The sequence below is a fragment of the Oncorhynchus tshawytscha genome, linkage group LG08 (assembly GCF_018296145.1).
Source record: "Oncorhynchus tshawytscha isolate Ot180627B linkage group LG08, Otsh_v2.0, whole genome shotgun sequence".
NCBI classification, from domain to species: domain Eukaryota; kingdom Metazoa; phylum Chordata; class Actinopteri; order Salmoniformes; family Salmonidae; genus Oncorhynchus; species Oncorhynchus tshawytscha.
Window position 1 is genome coordinate 19904918 of NC_056436.1, and position 22753 is coordinate 19927670.

General features: G+C 42.2%; 2 protein-coding genes across 3 annotated transcripts; one reads left to right on the top strand and one right to left on the bottom strand.

Moving 5' to 3' along the window:
• The first annotated feature begins 80 nt into the window (after window positions 1-80).
• On the top strand, window positions 81-11450 carry LOC112256814 (jnk1/mapk8 associated membrane protein). 2 transcript variants are annotated; one of them, XM_024430334.2, is made up of 7 exons: window positions 81-223; window positions 1650-1729; window positions 1853-2019; window positions 7962-8168; window positions 8447-8628; window positions 9831-9907; window positions 10036-11450. In XM_024430334.2, the coding sequence occupies exons 1-7, from the start codon at window positions 220-222 to the stop codon at window positions 10252-10254; spliced, it is 936 nt and encodes a 311-aa protein (XP_024286102.1). In that variant the 5' UTR covers window positions 81-219; the 3' UTR covers window positions 10255-11450. The 2 variants fall into 2 exon arrangements, with proteins under 2 accessions (XP_024286102.1, XP_024286103.1); XM_024430335.2 differs by having other exon boundaries at window positions 83-223; window positions 1865-2019.
• A 69-nt stretch (window positions 11451-11519) lies between these two features.
• Window positions 11520-22432, bottom strand: LOC121846886 (spindle assembly abnormal protein 6 homolog). The gene is made up of 13 exons (XM_042325321.1): window positions 22255-22432; window positions 22036-22117; window positions 19755-19891; window positions 18931-19041; window positions 18588-18659; window positions 18349-18484; window positions 18121-18249; window positions 17859-17997; window positions 12572-12651; window positions 12306-12458; window positions 12107-12209; window positions 11949-11992; window positions 11520-11700 (listed from the first exon to the last, which is right to left on the bottom strand). Exons 3-13 carry the CDS (start codon window positions 19877-19879, stop codon window positions 11521-11523), a joined length of 1272 nt encoding a protein of 423 aa, XP_042181255.1. The 5' UTR covers window positions 19880-19891; window positions 22036-22117; window positions 22255-22432; the 3' UTR covers window position 11520.
• Window positions 22433-22753: the final 321 nt, after the last annotated feature.

Here is a 22753-nt window from a genome sequence, read left to right on the forward strand (position 1 = left end):
TTAGCAGTGGGGTTAAGGTTTGCTTTAAAATATAATTTTAAGAAGCTCAAATGCAGAAATAGGCGGGGTCTATGACTTTGTGCTTGTAGTAACTAGTGACGACCGAACCACTGTAGCAGGAGCTTCCGGTTTGTCGGTTGATGTAGCAGAAATTAAATCGTTTTTGGAAACATCATGTACCAAGTATTCATCTAAATCGTATGGATATTGAATAATAATATGGGTATGTAGCTACATTATACTTGGAAAGTGTCTGCTTAATGATGTGATGACTTTAATATTACGCTCTGTCGCCTAAACCGGGAAAGCTAGATAGCTAGTTAGCTATTTTAGCTAGCTAACCAACATACTTAATAGTTTTTAGGTGATAAGTAACGTTACACTATATATACAAAAGTATGTGGACACCCCTTCAAATGAGTGGATTCGGCTATTTCAGCCACACCTGTTGCTGACAGATGTATAAAATCGAGCACACAGCCATGCAATCTCCATAGACAAACATCGACAGTAGAATGGCATAACTGAAGAGCGCAGTGACTTTCAACGTGGCACCCGTCATAGGATGCCACCTTTCCAACAAGTCAGTTTGTCCAGTTTTTGCCCTGCTAGAGCTGGCCCGGTCAACTGTAAGTGCTGATATTGTGAAGTGTTAACGTCTAGGAGCAACAACAGCTCAGCCGTGAAGTGGTAGGCCACACAAGCTCACAGACCTGAACCACGGAGTGCTGAAATGCTTAGCGTATAAAAATAGTCTGTCCTCGGTTGCAACACTCACTACCGAGTTCCAAGCTGCCTCTGGAAGCAAAGTCAGCTTCATGAAATGGGTTTCCATGACTGAGCAGCTGCATACAAGCCTAAGATCACCATACGCATTGCCAAGCGAGTGGTGTAAAGCTTGCTGCCATTGGACTCTTCAGCAGTGGAAATGCTTTCTCTGGAGTGATGAATCACACTTCACCATCTAGGAGTCCGATGAACGAATCTGGGTTTGGTGGATGCCAGGAGAACGCGACCTGCCCCAATGCATAGTGCCAACTGTAAAGTTTGGTGGAGGAGGAATAATGGTCTGGGGTTCTTTTTCATGGTTAGGACTAGGCCCCTTAGTTCCAGTGAAGGGGAAATCTTAACGCTTCACCATACAATGACATTCTAGATGATTCTGTGCTTCCAACTTTGTGGCAACAGTTTGGGGAAGGCCTTGTACTGTTTCAGCATCACAATGCCCCTGTGCACAAAGCGAGGACCATACAGAAAGGGTTTGTTGAAATCGGCGTGGAAGAACTTGACTGGCCTGCACAGAGCCCTGACCTCAACCCCATCGAACACCTTTGGGATGAATTGGAACGCCAATTATGAGCCAGGCCTAATCGGCCAACATAATTTACCGGCTTCAGTAATGCGCTTGTGGCTGAATGGAAGCAAGTCCCTGCAGCAATGTTCAAACATTTAGTGGAAAGCCTTCCCAGAAGAGAGGAGGCTATTATAGCAGCAAAGGGAAGACCAACTCCATATTAATGCCAATGATTTTGCATTGAGATGTTCGACAAGCAGGTGTCCACATACTTTTGTTCATATAATGTAGCTACATTGTTAGATGTCCACAGTATTGTCAATAACTGACTTGTTGTATTACTGTTTCATTACAGCCGTAGCCATGAGTTCAACCTGTCCGGGACATTATTGTGGCAAGATGTTGATAAATGGCTCAGTTGATGGAGAATGTGGAGTGAGTATAGTTCCAGCTGAATTTTAACAAATCAACTGAGCTGTTGGAAGGCCATTCTAGCTACTAATGTAGCACTAAATTCTGTAACCGAGTATTAGGCTAAACCCATACCCTAAAATGTAGTTGAATTATCAGGTATGTCCCAGAGGAGAGAAGACAAACATGCAGAAGATCTGTGAGAAGTGTACAGAATCCCCTGAACTTTATGACTGGCTGTACCTGGGCTTCATGGCAATGCTGCCACTGGTTCTACACTGGTTCTTCATCGAGTGGTACTCTGGGAAGAAAAGGTAATGTCTCATTTTCAGCCCAAATTACAGCAGTCATAACCAATTGTGGCATGTAGGTTAAATCACTGGAGAAGCTAATCCAGAAAAAAAACATTACAACCTATCTGTTGTGATAATTGCGTCGTTTGCTCAATAACTTGTTAGTTCATAAGCCTTGGCACTGTGTGATAGGGCTAAAGGCCGAGATAATAAAAAGACAGTGGCAGAATAATCACGGAAGGACTGTTGTATGGCATTGAAGGTCATTTGGAGGTTTGTTAACACCGTGTCCAAGGAAGGGCCAGATGTATACAGAATGGTGTCGTCTGTATAGAGGTGGATCAAAGAATCACTAGCAGCAAGAGCGACATCATTGATATATACAGAGAAAAGAGTCGGCCGGAGAATTGAACACTGTGGCACCCCCATAGGGACTACCAGAGGTCTGGACAACAGGCCCTCCGATTTGACACCCTGAACTCTATCTGAGAAGTAGTTAGTGAACCAGGCGAGGCAGTCATTAGAGAAACCAAGGCTGTTGAGTCTGCCGATAAAAATACGGAGATTGGCAGAGTCGAAAGCCTTGGCCAGGTCGATGAATACGGCTGCACAGTAGTGTCTTTATCGATGGCGGTTATGATATCGTTTAGTACCTTGAGCGTGGCTGAGGTACGGTGGGATTCGAAATTGTCGGTGATCTGTTTGTTCACTTGTCTTTCGAAGACTTTAGAAAGGCAGGGCAGGATGGATATACAGTGGGGCAAAAAATATTTAGTCAGCCACCAATTGTGCAAGTTCTCCCACTTAAAAAGATGAGAGGCCTGTAATTCTCATCATAGGCACACTTCAACTATGACAGACAAAAGGAGAAAAAAAATCCAGAAAATCACATTGTTGATTTTTAATGAATTTATTTGCAAATTATGGTGGAAAATAAGTATTTGGTCACCTACAAACAAGCAAGATTTCTGGCTCTCACAGACCTGTAACTTCTTCTTTAAGAGGCTCCTCTGTCCTCCACTCGTTACCTGTGTTAATGGCACCTGTTTGAACTTGTTATCAGTATAAAAGACACCTGTCCATAACCTCAAACAGTCACACTCCAAACTCCACTATGGCCAAGACCAAAGAGCTGTCAAAGGACACCAGAAACAAAATTGTAGACCTGCACCAGGCTGGGAAGACTGAATCTGCAATAGGTAAGCAGCTTGGTTTGAATAAATCAACTGTAGGAGCAATTATTAGGAAATGGAAGACATTCAAGACCCCTGATGATCTCCCTCGATCTGGGGCTCCACGCAAGATCTCACCCCGTGGGGTCAAAATGATCACAAGAATGGTGAGAAAAAATCCCAGAACCACACGGGGGGACCTAGTGAATGACCTGCAGAGAGCTGGGACCAAAGTAACAAAGCCTACCATCAGTAACACACTACGCCGCCAGGGACTCAAATCCTGCAGTGCAGACGTGTCCCCCTGCTTAAGCCAGTACATGTCCAGGCCCGTCTGAAGTTTGCTAGAGAGCATTTGGATGATCCAGAATACGATTGGGAGAATGTCATATGGTCAGATGAAACCAAAATATCACTTTTTGGAGGACAAAGAATGCTGAGTTGCATCCAAAGAACACCATACCTACTGTGAAGCATGGGGGTGGAAACATCATGCTTTGGGGCTGTTTTTCTGCAAAGGGACCAGAATGACTGAAAGGAAAGAATGAATGGGGCCATGTATCGTGAGATTTTGAGTGAAAACCTCCTTCCATCAGCAAGGGCATTGAAGATGAAACGTGGCTGGGTCTTTCAGCATAACAATGATCCCAAACACACCGCCCGGGCAACGAAGGAGTGACTTCGTAAGAAGCATTTCAAGGTCCTGGAGTGGCCTAGCCAGTCTCCAGATCTCAACCCCATAGAAAATCTTTGGAGGGAGTTGAAAGTCTGTGTTGCCCAGCAAACAGGGGACCGTTCGGTAGTTGATTACTACGTTGAGTGAGCGGGAGACATGGTGTTCAGGGAGCTAGCAGGCCAGGGCTAGCAGATGGCTCATCACCAATGACGCAGAGGCCTGTTGAGAGCACATCGGCCGAGTTACTTCAGCAGACCAGTCGTGATGGATCGTCAGGGCTCCGTGTCGACAAAGGGTCCAGGCCAATTGGCAAGAGAAGTGTTGTAGTTGGTGTACTTCATTTGCTAGCCGGGAGATGGGCCTAGCTCGAGGCTAACTGGTGCATGCTTCTGGACAATTGCCACTCGCTATCAACTAGCTAGCTGCGAAGATCCAATCTCCTATGGTCAGTCTCATATAGTGACAACTAATGTTGCACATTTTGGGGAATATTCAGAGGTGGAAACTTTCCACTGGAGTTAACAGGAATATATGGGAATTAATGGAACTATATGGGAATTAATGATATCAAATTTATGTTAATACCATTTTAATGTTTTTTGCATTGGATATATTTACCCAATCATATGGAGACATAAACATTTTACCTTATCATTAGTAGACATTGTGAATGATTAAATCGAAGAACATTCATAAATCTCTTCCAATACACATGGCCTGTGAGCATCAGAGGTGAACCAGTTGCATACACAGCTTGAGCAAGACATTCATCAGCATTTCTCTGACTACGTTCCTCCATTGAGTTAACAAAAACTTCTGATTCCAGGAGGACCAAGAGCTGTTGCTATTGATGGTGTCAGATTCATCATTTTCACCTCAAATAGAAGTAGAGCGACTTTTGTCAGAGGTAGCTTGTTGTGAGCGCTGAGGGAATTGTATGCACTTGGCCAGATGATTCTGCATCTTTGTTGCATTCTTCACATATGATTTGGCACAGTATTTGCAAATGTACACAGCTTTTCCTTCTACATTAGCTACAGTGAAATGTCTCCACACATCAGATGCCTGTGGCATTTTCCTCTAAAGATTAGAAAAAAATGAGTAAAAATAAAACAATGTACAATTCCATGTGCAGATAAATAGTTAAGCAGTTATATTAAACAACTCCTTTGTAAGATAAATGTTTTAAAATGAAACCTGTAGGTGAATTAACACTCAGTTAGCAGGCTCAAGTAAGCTAAAACCCACATGGTAGCAAAAACTAACAAGCAGAAGTTGATTACAAGTTAGAAATACACTGCTCAAAAAAATAAAGGGAACACTAAAATAACACATCCTAGATCTGAATGAATGAAATATTCTTATTAAATACTTTTTTCTTTACATAGTTGAATGTGCTGACAACAAAATCACACACAAATTATCAATGGAAATCAAATTTATCAACCCATGGATGTCTGGATTTAGAGTCACACTCAAAATTAAAGTGGAAAACCACACTACAGGCTGATCCAATTTTGATGTAATGTCCTTAAAACAAGTCAAAATGAGGCTCAGTAGTGTGTGTGGTCTCCACGTGCCTGTAGGACCTCCCTACAACGCCTGGGCATGCTCCTGATGAGGTGGCGGGTGGTCTCCTGAGGGATCTCCTCCCACACCTGGACTAAAGCATCCGCCAACTCCTGGACAGTCTGTGGTGCAACGTGGCATTGGTGGATGGAGCGAGACATGATGTCCCAGATGTGCTCAATTGGATACAGGTCTGGGGAACGGGTGGGCCAGTCCATAGCATCAATGCCTTCCTCTTGCAGGAACTGCTGACACACTCCAGCCGCATTGTCTTGCATTAGGAGGAACCCAGGGCCAACCGCACCAGCATATGGTCTCACAAGGGGTCTGAGGATCTCATCTCGGTACCTAATGGCAGTCAGGCTACTTCTGGCGAGCACATGGAGGGCTGTGCGGCCCCCCAAAGAAATGCCACCCCACACCGTGACTGACCCACCGCCAAACCGGTCATTCTGGAGGATGTTCCAGGCAGCAGAACGTTCTCCACGGCGTCTCCAGACTCTGTGACATGTGCTCAGTGTGAACCTGCTTTCATCTGTGAAGAGCACAGGGCGCCAGTGGCGAATTTGCCAATCTTTGTGTTCGCTGGCAAATGCCAAACGTCCTGCACGGTGTTGGGCTGTAAGCACAACCCCCACCCCACCCTCATGGAGTCTGTTTCTGACTGTTTGAACAGACACATGCACATTTGTGGCCTGCTGGAGGTCATTTTGCAGGGCTCTGGCAGTGCTCCTCCTGCTCCTCCTTGCACAAAGGCGGAGGTAGCGGTTGTTGCCCTCCTACGGCCTCCTCCACGTCTCCTGATGTACTGGCCTGTCTCCTGGTAGCGCCTCCATGCTCTGGACACTACGCTGACAGACACAGCAAACCTTCTTGCCACAGCACGCATTGATGTGCCATCCTGGATGAGCTGCACTACCTGAGCCACTTGTGTGGGTTGTAGACTCCGTCTCACTCTACCACTAGAGTGAAAGCACCTTCAGCATTCAAAAGTGACCAAAACATCAGCCAGGAAGCATAGGAACTGAGAAGTGGTCTGTGGTCCCCACCTGCAGAACCACTCCTTTATTAGGGGTGTCTTGCTAATTGCCTATAATTTCCATCTGTTGTCTATTCCATTTGCACAACAGCATGTGAAATGTATTGTCAATCAGTGTTGCTTCCTAAGTGGACAGTTTGATTTCACAGAAGTGTAATTGACTTGGAGTTATATTGTGTTTAAGTGTTCCCTTTTATTTTTTTGAGCAGTGTAATTTCAACACACTTTGCTGTAGGCTACTATTTACTAGTTAACAAAAAATCATGTATGTCATATAAAATATATTTACCCCGTCCAGTATTGTAATCAAAACTTACCAGAAAGGATGTGGTCCTTGGCTCAGACATTGTAGTAGTGTGGGCTCAATAGCGTCTCATTAGTGTGCAAGATCTTGAGAATCAGCTGTACATGTGATGGAAGAGTGCACTGTGTATGCAGAGGGTTGCAATTCCATTGAATTGGGGATAGTTAAAAGCAAAATTCCCATGGACTTCCCATGGAAAAATTCAGGAAATGTATAGGAAAGTTTCCAACCCTATTGACAACTAAGACACCAAAAGTAGCTAGCTAGACACCGGAGGACAACCACACAATGATATGCAACAATTGAATTTTTTTCTGTCAATAATGACGTTTGGTTTGTGATGTGATTGGTCTAAAGCCAAATCCAAACTTGCTTTCCTTGACACTTTTTTTGTTTTGTTGGTTTTGTTCGCTCTGATTCTTTCTCTGGTGAGATACATTCAGCTTCTTAAGAATGTAAGGAAGTTTATGAAACTCAGAGAGATGAAAGAAATCATTTTGTAAGCCTTTTTTTTTTCTTGGTATTTTTTTGGGGGGGGGAAGCCTTGCATCCCATTGCATCCATGAACACGCTCCACTTGTCATACCCATGGCCAATAGGCTACATATTGTGACATTTACTGTAGAGCAGTGTTGGGGAAGCTATTCTGAAAATATAGTTGACCCAAGTTACCAATTACTTGTAAAAGAAGTAAAGTTGCATTAAAGCTTTTTAAAGAAAAAAACTGTTTACTTAACTAAAGTTACTTTGAAAAAGTAGTTCACTACATCCAAGTTACTTCGTTATAAATTATCATATCGAAATCTGAACTCTTAGACTACAAATTGCAAGACAGATCACTCGGGAGTCAGCTGTTAAGAATGTGTAATTTAGCCTATTAAACACAAAAACTATGTTTCAAGTGTGAATTAGGTATGTCTGATACTGAAAAAGAAAGGAAATTCTTGACTACTTCACCCATATTTTATTTTTGCTACATGACAAAAAGTAATTAACTACTTAAAACACAAGATTTTGAATTTAGTTAGTCTACCATCAAGCTACTGCAAAATGTAGTTGAATTACTGGTTGAACTACATGCAGTTCACTACTCCCCAACACTGCTGTAGAGGTTTTTTATGAAAGGAGTTTAACATTGGTCCTGTAGTAGGCTACTTGGTAACTCATGTTAATGTTACTGATATTATGTATATCTTTCTGAAGCTCCAGTGCCCTCTTCCAACACATCACAGCCCTGTTTGAGTGCAGCGCTGCGGCTATGGTGACTCTGCTGGTCAACGACCCAGTGGGTCTGCTGTCTATCAGGTCCTGCAGAGTCCAGATGCTTTCAGACTGGTACACCATGCTGTACAACCCCAGCCCAGACTACATCACCACTCTACACTGCACACAGGAAGCTGTCTTTCCCCTGTGAGTAGCCTATGGCTCGTCCACGTCATGAATGGGATCTATGCACTTTTAGGGCTCGTTTCTCAGTTAGTCCTGGACTCAAAGCATGCTGAAATAGCTTTTTAGTCCAAGATTAATTTCATTCTCTATCTGGAAACAGTCTCATCATCAACTGATATGAGCTGAACATATGGAATTGGTTGGCATGTTCAGCTTCAGAGCAGTGTGCGCACCATCAAGCACAGTGTGATGTGAGATGTTTTGTTCATTGAATAACATGACTTATTCTGTATCCGCAGGTACACTATAGTGTTGATCTACTACGCCTTCTGCCTGGTGTTTATGATGCTGCTGCGGCCACTCCTGGTCAAGAAGATCGCCTGTGGTCTGGGGAAATCTGACCGCTTCAAGAGCATCTACGCTGCTCTCTACTTCTTCCCCATCCTGACAGTCCTGCAAGCTGTGGGAGGCGGCCTGCTCTGTGAGTATGCTTTCAATTAAGGGTCCGGTCTGGTTCGGGCCAGCCCGGTTCAGTTTCCATTTATATAGTATTTATGGTTACATAATTGATTTATGTGAAATGCATTATTTTTAGGCCATAGGTCTTGTTGCCTCGGAAGCCTAGGCATCTCACGTTCTGTTCCAATGCCTGAAGTTCTCCTCAGGAAGACCAAAAATAAAATGTCCACCAGAAGTTGAGGTATGCAATTAGCATGCTGACTGCAGGAATGTCCACCAGAACTATTGCCAGAGATCACACAGGCCACAATATTTGATGGGTTTGTACAAAAAGTACAAATGTGTCACTAGTTTCCATGTAGACTCCATGACATTCCTGCAGTCAGCATGCTAATTGCATACCTCAACTTGAGACATCTGTGTTTTACCAAATAGGGGTATCTTCTGTATACCAACCCTACTTTGTCACAACACAACTGATTGGCTCAAATGCATTGAGAAGGAAATAAATGATATAGAATGGGCCAAAATACCAGCAAACATTGTGTGAAAACCTTGTGAAGACTTACAGAAAATGTTTGACCTCTGTCATTGCCAACAAAGGGTATATAACAAAGTATTGAGAGAAACTTTTGTTATTGACCAAATACTTATTTTCTACCATAATTTGCAAATAAATTCATTAAAAATCCTACAATGTGATTTTTCTGGATTTTTTTTTTTGCTCATTTTGTCTGTCATAGTTGAAGTGTACCTATGATGAAAATTACAGGCCTCATCTTTTTAAGTGGGAGAACTTGCACAATTGGTGGCTGACTAAATACTTTTTGCCCCCTGTATACCATATATATATATATATATATATATATATATATATATATATATATATATATATATATATATATATATATATATATATATATACACACCTACTCATTCAAGGGTTTTTATTCACCGCATATATATATATATATATATATATATATATATATATTTATAAATCGATACTTGGTGTCAAGGTAGCTATATAATATTGTACTAAATAATAGCACGTTATCTGACTGTATTGTTTCAACCCCCATCACTAGTAAACAGCCACCCTAAAAACTAAATCCAATACTGAAGACTTCCAGTAGTCGATGCAACGAGACAAGATTTGGCCTGGCGAGACTAAAGGTCTTGCCATGTGACTGTGGTATAAGCGTGATGCTTTCTGTTTTTCAGATTATGCTTTTCCATACATTATTTTGGTGTTGTCCCTGGTTACCCTGGCAGTGTACATGTCAGCCTCAGAAATACAGGCAAGAAACTGCTTATTTTATATTTTCCTAACCAACATTTTTTTATTTTGATATCAGCTCAGTCAATATAATTGTTTGAGCACATATCCCATTCCCTAAGTGTTTTCTCCCTTTACTCCTATCCATAGTCTTTCAAGAATCTCGCTGCCAAGAAGAAGAGGTTGGTGGTGCTCTTCAGCCATTGGCTACTTCACGCGTATGGCATCATCTCCATCTCCCGATTGGATAAACTGGAGCAGGACCTACCTCTATTGGCCCTGGTACCTGGACCCGCCCTTTTCTACCTGCTCACTGCCAGGTTCACTGAACCTAGCCGGATTCTGTCAGAAGGCGGCAACGGCCACTAGAACTATTATAGATGGATGTGGGTATTAAAGTTAGACTCAGGGAATTCATGTTGCCACGAGCAGCACCGCGGATATCCACCTGTCTTATCAATTCAGGAGGTGTTGTCCATGGAGATATATGGACGCTAGCCTTTACTGCCTTCTCTGTGTATGGTAGGAGGATGACTGCTGCATGCAGTGTTGATAGTTGATATTCCTCTCACAGTGAAAAGATTTTAGGATATTCCTAGAACTAAGCTGGGAATACAAACAACTTGTACATACTGTATGTCTAAACTACAAAGCTCCATATATTTCAAGTGTTAATTATTGAATGGTATCGTTTGTGTCCACATGAATGTTGTCTTTACAACCTAAGGCCTAAGATGTACTGTTCCTCATTGAGGCTGTTTTGAGACATGTTTTGTCATTAGACATTCACTCTGTGTCATATTATTTTGGGCTCCTCAGTGGCTCAGCGATCTACGTCACTGCATCTCCGTACTAGAGGCATCACTACAGACCCTGGTTCGATCCTGGGCTGTATCACAACCGGCCATGATTGAGAGTCCCATAGGGCGGCACAATTGGCCCAGCGTCGTTAGGGTTTGGCCGGGGTTAGGCCGTCATTGTAAATAAGAATTTATTTTAAACTGACTTGCCTAGTTAAATAAACAAATCATATATGCTCAACATCCTTGATTGCTGCAGTGAAATCAAAAATGGTCTCTGGATTGACCCATAGTTTAAGTTGTTAGATGTTCTTAAACTAAATCTAATGTGCCAAAAACTCTGAACACATGCATACATCCAGTGGCAGATAAAATAGTTTATTATAACCTAATATTATGTTACAAGCCAAGTGGGATATAGTTCCATTATTTTGCTTGATCAAAAATGGAATGAAAATTATCCTGCTGTTTCCCCGTAAATTATGTTGGGGAAATACGCTTGTTGGATAGTAAGGAAATTAAATTGTGAATGTATTTTATGCATGCTCATTGAATGCTTGTAAATAGATGACAATGGATGTGTTTATTAGAAATATATATTTTTATTGCAGTGTAAAACATGCAGAACGAGGACTTGACTAGCTACAATTTTGACTTGTAAAATGTATTGTTCAAAAAAACTTGTGAAATGCAGTGTTATAAAGTATGAATTTTCTGAAATAAAAATCAGAAGTGTGAGGACTCATCTACTTTCATCTCATATGACTTTCATTTGTGCTGAGTTTTTTTTATAACAAAACAATTGTGTTGATGTAATCCTTCTTGATGTCTCACTTTAGTTGCCCTGTTCTTTAAGTGCAATGTTTGATTTATTACTGGCTAACAGGGAACTCATGCCCTTCAGTTCCTCCTCTAGTCTACTGTTGATATCCCCCAGTTGGAACTTCCTGTCGTGGATCTTGGTCATGAGTCTGTAGATAGCCTCCAGAATCTTGTGGTCTCTCTCTGAAGATTCCTGAAGTGTTGAATGAGTCATGGATGGTTTAGTGTTGTCTCTTCATGACAGTTTACTATATACTTAAATCACTCAAGTGCTGCACTGTGGATTTGTCAAAATATGTTAACCAGAGAAATCTAGTCATGTACACAGTTGTCTGTCAGCATGTGGTCAGGCTATAAGTTAACATCACAGGTTGTAAAAAATGAAATGGCGTATGTACAGTGAGCTTCTGGACTGACCAGCCATGTTTTAAGAATCCTTACCTCAGTCACCACAGTGTCCTCTGCCCAAGCATCAAGCAGGCTCTCTAGCGGAAGATGCATTTATAAGTTATAATGATATTGAAACCTGATAGACTGAACTAAATGTTATGCACAACGTTTTACAATAGTTGGAGTCATTGAGCTCGGCTGATGCTCACCAAATAGAGAATGAACCTCCTCTTTCAGCCACCCAATCTCCTTTGTGTGTCTTTCCTGGTCTTTCCTGGTGTTCCATATGTCCTCCTTCATTTGTTCAATACGCTGAAAAACAATGTTTACATTGAGTTTTTGCTTGGTAGGTAAGTGAGTGGTGTAGTTCAGTATGGAGGGCCATTGTGAGTGACTCATATCTCTTACCACATGCAGTCTACTGTTCTCCATATTGACCTGCTCCAGCATCATCCCGTTGTCATAGATGCTCTTCTCCGTGGCAATGATGTCTGCAGTGTGAGACGTCAGCAGCTCCATGTGTTTCTCACGCAAACCCTCTAGACTCCTCTTCATGTCCTCCTGTCAGTCAGTTACAAGCATACTGTTTCAATGCTATTACACTTCACAGCTTGCCTTTTAGAGTGTGCGGTAACAAAGATGTACATACTAAATGTTTTTGTTATGAAACTCACCTTTGGTTTGAGAAGAGTACTAGTGCTCTCTTTCATATCCTGGATGACGAGCTCCAGATGATTATTCTTACTCTTTAACTCTGGTGGGGAAAATCATTTAAGTAATTATAAAATGCTGCACTACATGATTTTGAGCACATTCTTTGAGAAATCTGTATATTTGTGTATGTCTACTTGATATTGTCTACTAAATCGAATCAAATTGTATTTGTCAAGTGCCCCGAATACAACAGGTCTAGGCCTTACAGTGAAATGTTTACTTACAAGCACTTTACCACCAATGCAGTTTTAAGAAAAAAAATATTTACGAAATAAACTAAAGTAAAAAAATAAAAGCGCAACAATCAAATAACAATAATGAGGCTAATGTATATACAGGGGGTACTGAGTCAATGTGCGGGAGTACAGCTTAGTCGAGGTAATATGTACAGCACCAGTCAAAAGTTTGGACTCACCTACTCATTCAAGGGTTTTTCTTTATTTAAAAAAAATATTGTCTATATTGTAGAATAATAGTGAAGACATCAAAACTATGAAATAACATATTTGGAATCATGTACTGTAGTAACCAAAAAAGTGGTAAACAAATCAAAATATATTTTATATTTGAGATTCTTCAAAGTAGCCACCCTTTGCCTTGATGACAGCTTTGCACACTCTTGGCATTCTCCCAACCAGCTTCATGAGGTAGTCACCTGGAATGCATTTACATTAACAGGTGTGTCTTGTTAAAAGTTAATTTGAGGAATTTCTTTCCTTCTTAATGAGTTTGAGCCAATCAGTTGTGTTGTGACAAGGTAGGGGTGGTATACAGAAGATTTATTTAGTAAAAGACCAAGTCCATATTATGGCAAGAACAGCTCAAATAAGAAAAGAGAAACAACAGTCCATCATTACTGTTCAGCAGTCTTATGGCTTGGAGTAGAAGCTTTAAGAAGCCTTTTAGACCTAGACTTGGCGCTCCAGTACCGCTTGCCGTGCAGTAGCAGAGAGAACAGTCTATGACTAGGGTGGCCGGAGTCATTGCCAATTTTTAGGGCCTTCCTCTGACACCGCCTGGTATAGAGGTCCTTGATGGCAGGAAGCTTGGCCCCAGTGATGTACTGGGCCGTACGCACTACCCTCTGTTGCGCTTTGTGGTCTTAGGTCGAGCAGTTGCAATACCAGGCGGTGATGCAACCGGTCAGGATGCTTTTGATGGTGCAGCTGTAGAACTTTTTGAGGATCTGAGGATCTGTTGTGTCATCTGCAAACTTAATGATGGTGTTGGAGTTGTGCTTGGCCACGCAGTCATGGTTGAACAGGGAGTACAGGAGGGGACTAAGCACGTACCCTGAGGGGCCCCTGTGTTGAGGATCAGGGTGTTTAGTCCCAGGGTCCTTAGCTTAATGATGAGCTTTGAGGGCACTATGGTGTTGAACGCTGAGCTGTAGTCAATGAACAGCATTCTCACGTAGGTGTTCCTTTTGTCCAGGTGGAGAAGGGCGTTGTTGAGTGCAATACAGATTGCGTCATCTGTAGATCTGTTGGGTCGGTATGCAAATTGGAGTGGGTCTAGGGTTTCTGGGATGATGGTGTTGATGTGAGCCATGACCAGCCTTTCAAAGCACTTCATGGCCACAGACGTGAGTTCTACGGGTCAGTAGTCATTTAGGCAGGTTACCTTGGTGTTCTTGGGCACAGGGACTATGGTGGTCTGCTTGAAACATGTAGGTATTACAGACTCAGCCAAGGACAGGTTGAAAATATCAGTGACACTTGCCAGTTGGTCAGCACATGTTCGCAGTACACGTCCTGGTAATCCGCCTGGCCCTGCGGCCTGTATAAAGGTCTTACTTACATCAGCTACGGTGAGCGTGATCACACAGTCGTCCAGAACAGCTGGTGCTCTCATGTTGCCTGTAATCCATGGCTTCTGGTTGGTGCACATACGATCTCTGTGGGGACAATGTCATCTATGCACTTATTAATGAAGCCGGTGACTGATGTGGTATACTCCTCAATGCCATCCGATGAGTTCCGGAACATATTCCAGGTCAACATTCACAACAACCACCCAAGCCACTGCCTGTTCACCCCGCTACCATCCAGAAGGCGAAGTCAGTACAGGGGCATCAAAGCTGGGACCGAGAGACTGAAAAACAGCTTCTATCTCAATACCACGACTCCATTTTGTTGATCCCTGCCTACAGACAGAAACTAAAACAAGAAGCTCCCACGCTGAGGTCTGTCCAACGCTGGTCCGACCAAGCTGACTCCACACTCCAAGACTGCTTCCATCACGTGGACTGGGAGATGTTTCGTATTGCGTCAGACAACAACATTGACGAATACGCTGATACGGTGTGCGAGTTCATTAGAACGTGCGTTGAAGATGTCGTTCCCATAGCAACGATTAAAACATTCCCTAACCAGAAACCGTGGATTGATGGCAGCATTCGTGTGAAACTGAAGGCACGAACCACTGCTTTTAATCAGGGCAAGGTGTCTGGTAACATGACTGAATACAAACAGTGCAGCTATTCCCTCCGCAAGGCTATCAAACAAGCTAAGCGCCAGTACAGAGACAAAGTAGAATCTCAATTCAACGGCTCAGACACAAGAGGTATGTGGCAGGGTCTACAGTCAATCACGGACTACAGGAAGAAACCCAGCCCAGTCACGGACCAGGATGTCTTGCTCCCAGGCAGACTAAATAACTTTTTTGCCCGCTTTGAGGACAATACAGTGCCACTGACACGGCCTGCAACGGAAACATGCGGTCTCTCCTTCACTGCAGCCGAAGTGAGTAAGACATTTAAACGTGTTAACCCTCGCAAGGCTGCAGGCCCAGACGGCATCCCCAGCCGCGCCCTCAGAGCATGCGCAGACCAGCTGGCCAGTGTGTTTACGGACATATTCAATCAATCCCTATACCAGTCTGCTGTTCCCACATGCTTCAAGAGGGCCACCATTGTTCCTGTTCCCAAGAAAGCTAAGGTAACTGAGCTAAACGACTACCGCCCGTAGCACTCACATCCGTCATCATGAAGTGCTTTGAGAGACTAGTCAAGGACCATATCACCTCCACCCTACCTGACACCCTTGACCCACTCCAATTTGCTTACCGCCCAAATAGGTCCACAGACGATGCAATCTCAACCACACTGCACACTGCCCTAACCCATCTGGACAAGAGGAATACCTATGTGAGAATGCTGTTCATCGACTACAGCTCGGCATTCAACACCATAGTACCCTCCAAGCTCGTCATCAAGCTCGAGACCCTGGGTCTCGACCCCGCCCTGTGCAACTGGGTACTGGACTTCCTGACGGGCCGCCCCCAGGTGGTGAGGGTAGGCAACAACATCTCCTCCCCGCTGATCCTCAACACTGGGGCCCCACAAGGGTGCGTTCTGAGCCCTCTCCTGTACTCCCTGTTCACCCACGACTGCGTGGCCATCCACGCCTCCAACTCAATCATCAAGTTTGCGGACGACACAACAGTGGTAGGCTTGATTACCAACAACGACGAGACGGCCTACAGGGAGGAGGTGAGGGCCCTCGGAGTGTGGTGTCAGGAAAATAACCTCACACTCAACGTCAACAAAACTAAGGAGATGATTGTGGACTTCAGGAAACAGCAGAGGGAACACCCCCATCCACATCGATGGAACAGTAGTGGAGAGGGTAGCAAGTTTTAAGTTCCTCGGCATACACATCACAGACAAACTGAATTGGTCCACTCACACAGACAGCATCGTGAGGAAGGCGCAGCAGCGCCTCTTCAACCTCAGGAGGCTGAAGAAATTCGGCTTGTCACCAAAAGCACTCACAAACTTCTACAGATGCACAATCGAGAGCATCCTGGCGGGCTGTATCACCGCCTGGTATGGCAACTGCACCGCCCTCAACCGTAAGGCTCTCCAGAGGGTAGTGAGGTCTGCACAACGCATCACCGGGGGCAAACTACCTGCCCTCCAGGACACCTACACCACCTGATGCTACAGGAAGGCCATAAAGATCATCAAGGACATCAACCACCCGAGCCACTGCCTGTTCACCCCGCTGCCATCCAGAAGGCGAGGTCAGTACAGGTGCATCAAAGCTGGGACCGAGAGACTGAAAAACAGCTTCTATCTCAAGGCCATCAGACTGTTAAACAGCCACCACTAACATTGAGTGGCTACTGCCAATACACTGTCAATGACACTGACTCTACTCCAGCCACTTTAATCATGGGAATTGATGGGAAATGATGTAAATATATCACTAGCCACTTTAAACAATGCTACCTTATATAATGTTACTTACCCTACATTGTTCATCTCATATGCATACGTTGATACTGTACTCTATATCATCGACTGCATCCTTATGTAATACATGTATCACTAGCCACTTTAACTATGCCACTTGGTTTACATACATCTCATATGTATATACTGTACTCGATATCATCTACTGTATCTTGCCTATGCTGCTCTGTACCATCACTCATTCATATATCCTTATGTACATATTCTTTATCCCCTTACACTGTGTATGACAGTAGTTTTTTTTGGAATTGTTAGTTAGATTACTTGCTCGTTATTACTGCATTGTCGGAACTAGAAGCACAAGCATTTCGCTACACTCGCATTAACATCTGCTAACCATGTGTATGTGACAAATAAAATTTGATTTGATTTGATTTGATTTGATTTACCATCAGACTGTTAAACAACCATCACTAACACAGGGAGGCTGCTGCCTACATACAGACTTTGAAATCATTGGCCACTTTAATAAATGGATCACTAGTCACTTTAATAATGGCACTTAAATAATGTTTACATATCTTGCATTACTCATTTCATATGTATATACTGTATTTTATACCATCTATTGCATCTTGCCTATGCTGCTCGGTCATCGCTCATCCATATATTTATATGTGTATTCTTATTCCATCCCTTTACTTAGATTTGTGTGTATTAGGTAGCTGCACTGTCGGAACTAGAAGCACAAGCATTTCACTACAGTACACTCGCAATAACATCTGCATGTGTATGTGACCAATACAATTTGATTTGATCTATGCTAGCAAAACAGTCCTGTAGCTTAGCATCTGTGTCATCTGACCACTTCCGTATTGAGCGAGTCACTATTAATTCCTGCTTTAGTTTTTGATTGTAAGAAGAAATCAGGAGGATAGAATTATGATCAGATTTGCCAAATGGAGGGCGGGGGAGAGCTTTGTACGCTTGCGTCTCTGTGTTATTACAGTTGTTATTATAGATATATTAGCAGATTATTGGGTCAGTACCTGAGGTATGGTTTTTTAGTTTTTGGTGCCTGGACTGGTCAATATCAAACTGGGCCTCCACCTCCTCCAAGATAGACTCTTTACCCTTCAGGTCCTCCTCCTTCTCCAGTCGGCTCTGTATCACTGACTCGGCTTCAGTCTAATTTCACAGAAGAAGAAGACATTAAATACATGTTTTCTCAACAGCTTGTATTCGTGATGAGGCTTACTAATGTCCGCTAGCTGAGTTAGATGTAAAATGTAAATATATATATATACTTACGATGAACTGTTGGATCTCGGCATTGTAGGAAATGGTCATCTGTTCATTCCCCTCCTCTGCCTTAACAATCTTGTTACTGAGATGTTCAATCAACGCGCCCATGAATACATGCTCTCTGAGTTTCTTCTCCTGATTTAAATGTTTATGAAATATAAATTAATAAAACAAATATAAAGTGCATGTGCTATCTCAATAGATTCCTGGAGAATTAAGGAAAAATAAGCGAACCTCTTCAAGCAGTTCCTCATATCTCCTCCTGGTTAAACCGATATTAGAGTTGACCTCTTTCACATGCTGTACTTGATCTTTTTTTAGATTCTCCAGAGACTGGCACAGTACTTCTTTTTCAACTTCAAAGATTGCTCTGAAAAGAAAAGGTAAAAACCGTAGACTGCATCAAATCACCCAATTTATGAAGAGAAAGTCAAAGTCTGTAATGAAATGAAGAGATACTATTTGTTGCTTACATGTTCTTCTTTTCTTTATTGAGCTGTCCATGCAGTTCATCCACATTTCTTTCAAACAGGTCTGCATTAACTCTATGAGAAACAAAATGCTAACTAGGTAAGCAACTATTCTGACAATTCTGCATGACATTTACTTTATTTTTTAGTGCATAACTAAACAAGGAGATAAAAGCTCTATAGTTTGCAAGATAATTATTTAGAATTTTTATACATTATATTTCAAACTTGGTCAGATGGTTAATGCTGTCCTTAGTGAAATAGGTTACTTTGATACGACACAAAAGTGTCAAAACTCTTAGTGGAGATTATAGACTAATATTATACAATGGACCATATTACTTACATATTGGTTTCATGGAGTTGTTTGATCTCTTCATCCATTTCTCTGATCTCAATTTTATGTTTAGCGATCGATGCAATGCGCTCCTCAAGTCTAAGTCTGGACTTTTCTAAGCTGAAAATCAATCAAACAAACAAACAAACACATGATAAAATGCAGTGGTGTAAAGTACTAAAGTGAACATACTCTAAAGTACTACTTAAGTAGTTTTATGGGGTATCTGTACTTTACTATTTATATTTTTGACTACTTTTACTTTTACTTCACTACATTCCTTAAGAAAATATTGTACTTTTTACTCCATACATTTTCCTTGACATCCAAAAGTACTCATTACATTTTGAATGCTTAGCAGGACAGGAAAAAGTCAACTTCACCCACTTATCAACCGAACATCCCTGATCATCCCGACTGCCTCTGATCTGGTGGACTCACTAAACCAACATGCTTTGTTTGTAAATTATGTCTGAGTGTTGGAGTGTGCCCCTGGCCTTCCATAAATAAAAAAAACAAGAAAATGGTGCCATCTGGTTTGCTTAAAATAAGGAATTTGAAATTATTTATACTTTTACTTTTGATACTTAAGTATATTTTAAACCAAATATTTTTTTATATTTACTCAAGTAGAAGTTTACTGGGTGACTTTTACTTGAGTCATTTTCTATTGAATTATCTTTACTTTTACTCAAGTATGACAGTGGGTACTTTTTACACCACTGATAAAATGTAAGTAAAAATGACTGTCAGCCAAAGTAAAGGGAAAGCAGTGTTGCAGGTTGACTTGATCCTTCGTAGGTGCAGGATGCAAAGAGGTATAGATGGAATACCGTCTTGAGACATTGAGGTGTTCAGCCATGACGTCGTCCTCCTCTTTCCTTTGAGCTTTAAATCTGTCAGACATCTTAGCAATAGACTCCTTGCGGATGGCATTCACTATCTGGCCCTCCTCCATCTCACCATCCACCTGCACACATAACAGAACAGAGCCCATCTACACAGCGCCGATCTATAATGCATGAGAATTCTCTACAACAGAGATCATCAACTAGGGGGCCGGAGCATAATTACAAATCATTTGTAGACTGCAAATAGACCGCAAGTAGTCCAAACAGATATATTTGACTAAAACACAACTTTCAACCTTGCTTACATTTGTATACGATCACATATATCTCTCTATTATGTGTAGGAATAGTTTCAAACAAATTTCCAAAATGAAAATCCCTTGGAGCTGATTTGCTGGTGATTTTTACAGTCTTTTATGTTCAATAATAAAAATATTAAAATATAAAAAAATTGTTGTTGCTCAGAACACTTAGCGAACCCTGCTCTACAATCCCCCAATACTGGCTCCCCCAGACCACACGAGCCCCGCATATCATCCCAGGGGGGTGTTCAGTAGCGAGTAAACATTTTGAAACGGGGAGGTACTACCTGAAGTCAAAGCCAACCTTCAGCATCATAAATTTGTTTCACATACACTACATGGCCAAAGGTATGTGGACACCTGATCGTCCATCATATCATTCCAAAATCATGGTCATTAATATGGAGTTGGTCCCCCCTTTGCAACTATAACAGCCTCCACTCCTCTGGGAAGGCTTTCCCCTCGATATTGGAACATTGCTGCGGGGACTTGCTTCCATATATAGCCACAAACATTAGTGAGGTCGGCGTTTCAATTAATCCCAAAGGTGTTCAATGGGGTTGAGGTCAGGGCTCTGTGCAGGCCAGTCATGTTCTTCCACACCGATCTCGGAAAAAAACATTTGTGTATGGACCTCAATTGCGCACGAGGGCACTGTCATGCTGAAACAAGAAAGGGCCTTCCCAAACTGTTACCACAAAGTTGGAAGCACAGAATCGTCTAGAATGTCATTGTATACTGTAAAGTTAAGATTTCCCTTCACTGGAACTAAGGGGCCTAGCCCGAACCATGAAAAACAGCCCTAGACCATTATTCCACTATGAATAGGGGAAGGTAGCGTTCTCCTGGCATCCGCCAAACCCAGATTGGTCCGTCGGACTGCCAGATGGTGACGTGTGATTCATCACTCCAGAGAACGCATTTCCACATTTCCACTACAGTCCAATGATGGCAAGCTTTACACCACTCCAGCCGACGCTTGGCATTGCGCATGGTGATCTTAGGCTTATGTGCAGCTGCTCGGCCATGGGCAGCGTACGAACAGTTCTTGTACTGACATTGCTTCCAGAGGCAGTTTGAAACTAGGTAGTGAGTGTTACAACCGAGGAAAGATGATTTTATACGTGCTACGCACTTCAGCACTTGTCGTCCCATTCTGTGAGCTTGTATAGCCTACCACTTCTCCGCTGAGCCGTTGTTGCTCTTAGACGTTTCCACTTCACAATAACAGCACTTACAGTTGATCGGGGTATCTCTAGCAGGGCATAAATTTGACAAACTGACTCGTTGGCAAGGTGGCATTTAATGACGGTACCACATTGAAAGTCACTGAGCTCTTCAGTAAGGCCATTCTATTGCCAATGTTTGTTTATGGAGATTGCATGACTGTGTGTTCGATTTTGTTCACCTGTTAGCAACGGGTGTGGCTGAAATAGCCGAATCCACTAATTTGAAGGGATGTCCACATACTTTTGTATATATAGTGTATGATTCTGACTTTTGCCAGACACATACAAACACCCCAACTCCTCTACAAGGGGATACCAGGAGAGTAATTCTATTCAAAGGGCATTTTCTTCACGTTCAGTCAGCCTGTCATCGGATCATATGGCCACACACAGCTGCTATGCCCTTTGATGGACTGTGTGAACTCTAGCACATCAGAGGACACTCCAGTGAACTGTCTCTCTTAAAGGTCAGACTTAGCACAAAGTGCCTTTGAAGGAATACTTTCTAAAAATATCAATTTGACTACAGAACAGTAAGGCTGAGGCCTCTGGCAATGGCAGGAAATCGATGTCTCACATCTGACATCATGCAGGTGTTTATAATCCCTTCCACCATAGCAACACCAACAGAGAGAAGAGAAGTGAGAGGGAAGAGGAGAATGAAGCAACATGTTGCCCTGGAGCTGTACTGTAGTAGTAGCATCGCTTTGGAAGAATCTAACCATCTCTTACCTCTACAATCTTTTCCTGTAGTGCCTGAACTTTCAGTTCAAATACAATTCTCACTTCAGCCAACTCCTTTACATGAAATTCCCTGTGGAAACAATGGTTAATGAGTCGAAAAATATGGAATGATGGAAGCAGACATGATGTAACATACAGTATCCCTTGCATTCCATGTATGCTCCATGCTTACGCAACGTACAGTACCTGGATGAATGCAAATCTTACTTCTGAAGAACAAGTTCCTCAAATGTGTTGATCTCATCTGCCAGCTGCTCTTTGTATTGGATTTCAGACGCTGTCAGTTTGGCTATACTTTGCTCTAACTGGACAATGTGCTGCAATGAAGGAAGAGTGTTGGGTGAAATAACACAATTTATAAATATGTATTTAAATCCAGTGGTGGAGATAGTGCCAATTGTCAAGATACCTTAATATAAAATGACTGAAGTAAAAGTGAAAGTAACCCAGTAAAGTACTACTTGAGTAAAATTCTTAAACTATTTGGTTTTAAATATACTTAAGTATCAAAAGTAAATGTAAATAATTACTCAAATATACTTAAGAATCAAAAGTAAAAGTAAATGCTATAAATAATTTAAAATTCCTTATATTAAGCAAACAAGACAGTATGATTTTCTTGTTTTTTTTTATTAAAGGAGAGCCAGGGATACACTCCAACACTTAGATATAATTTAAAAACAAAGCATTTGTGTTTAGTGAGTGC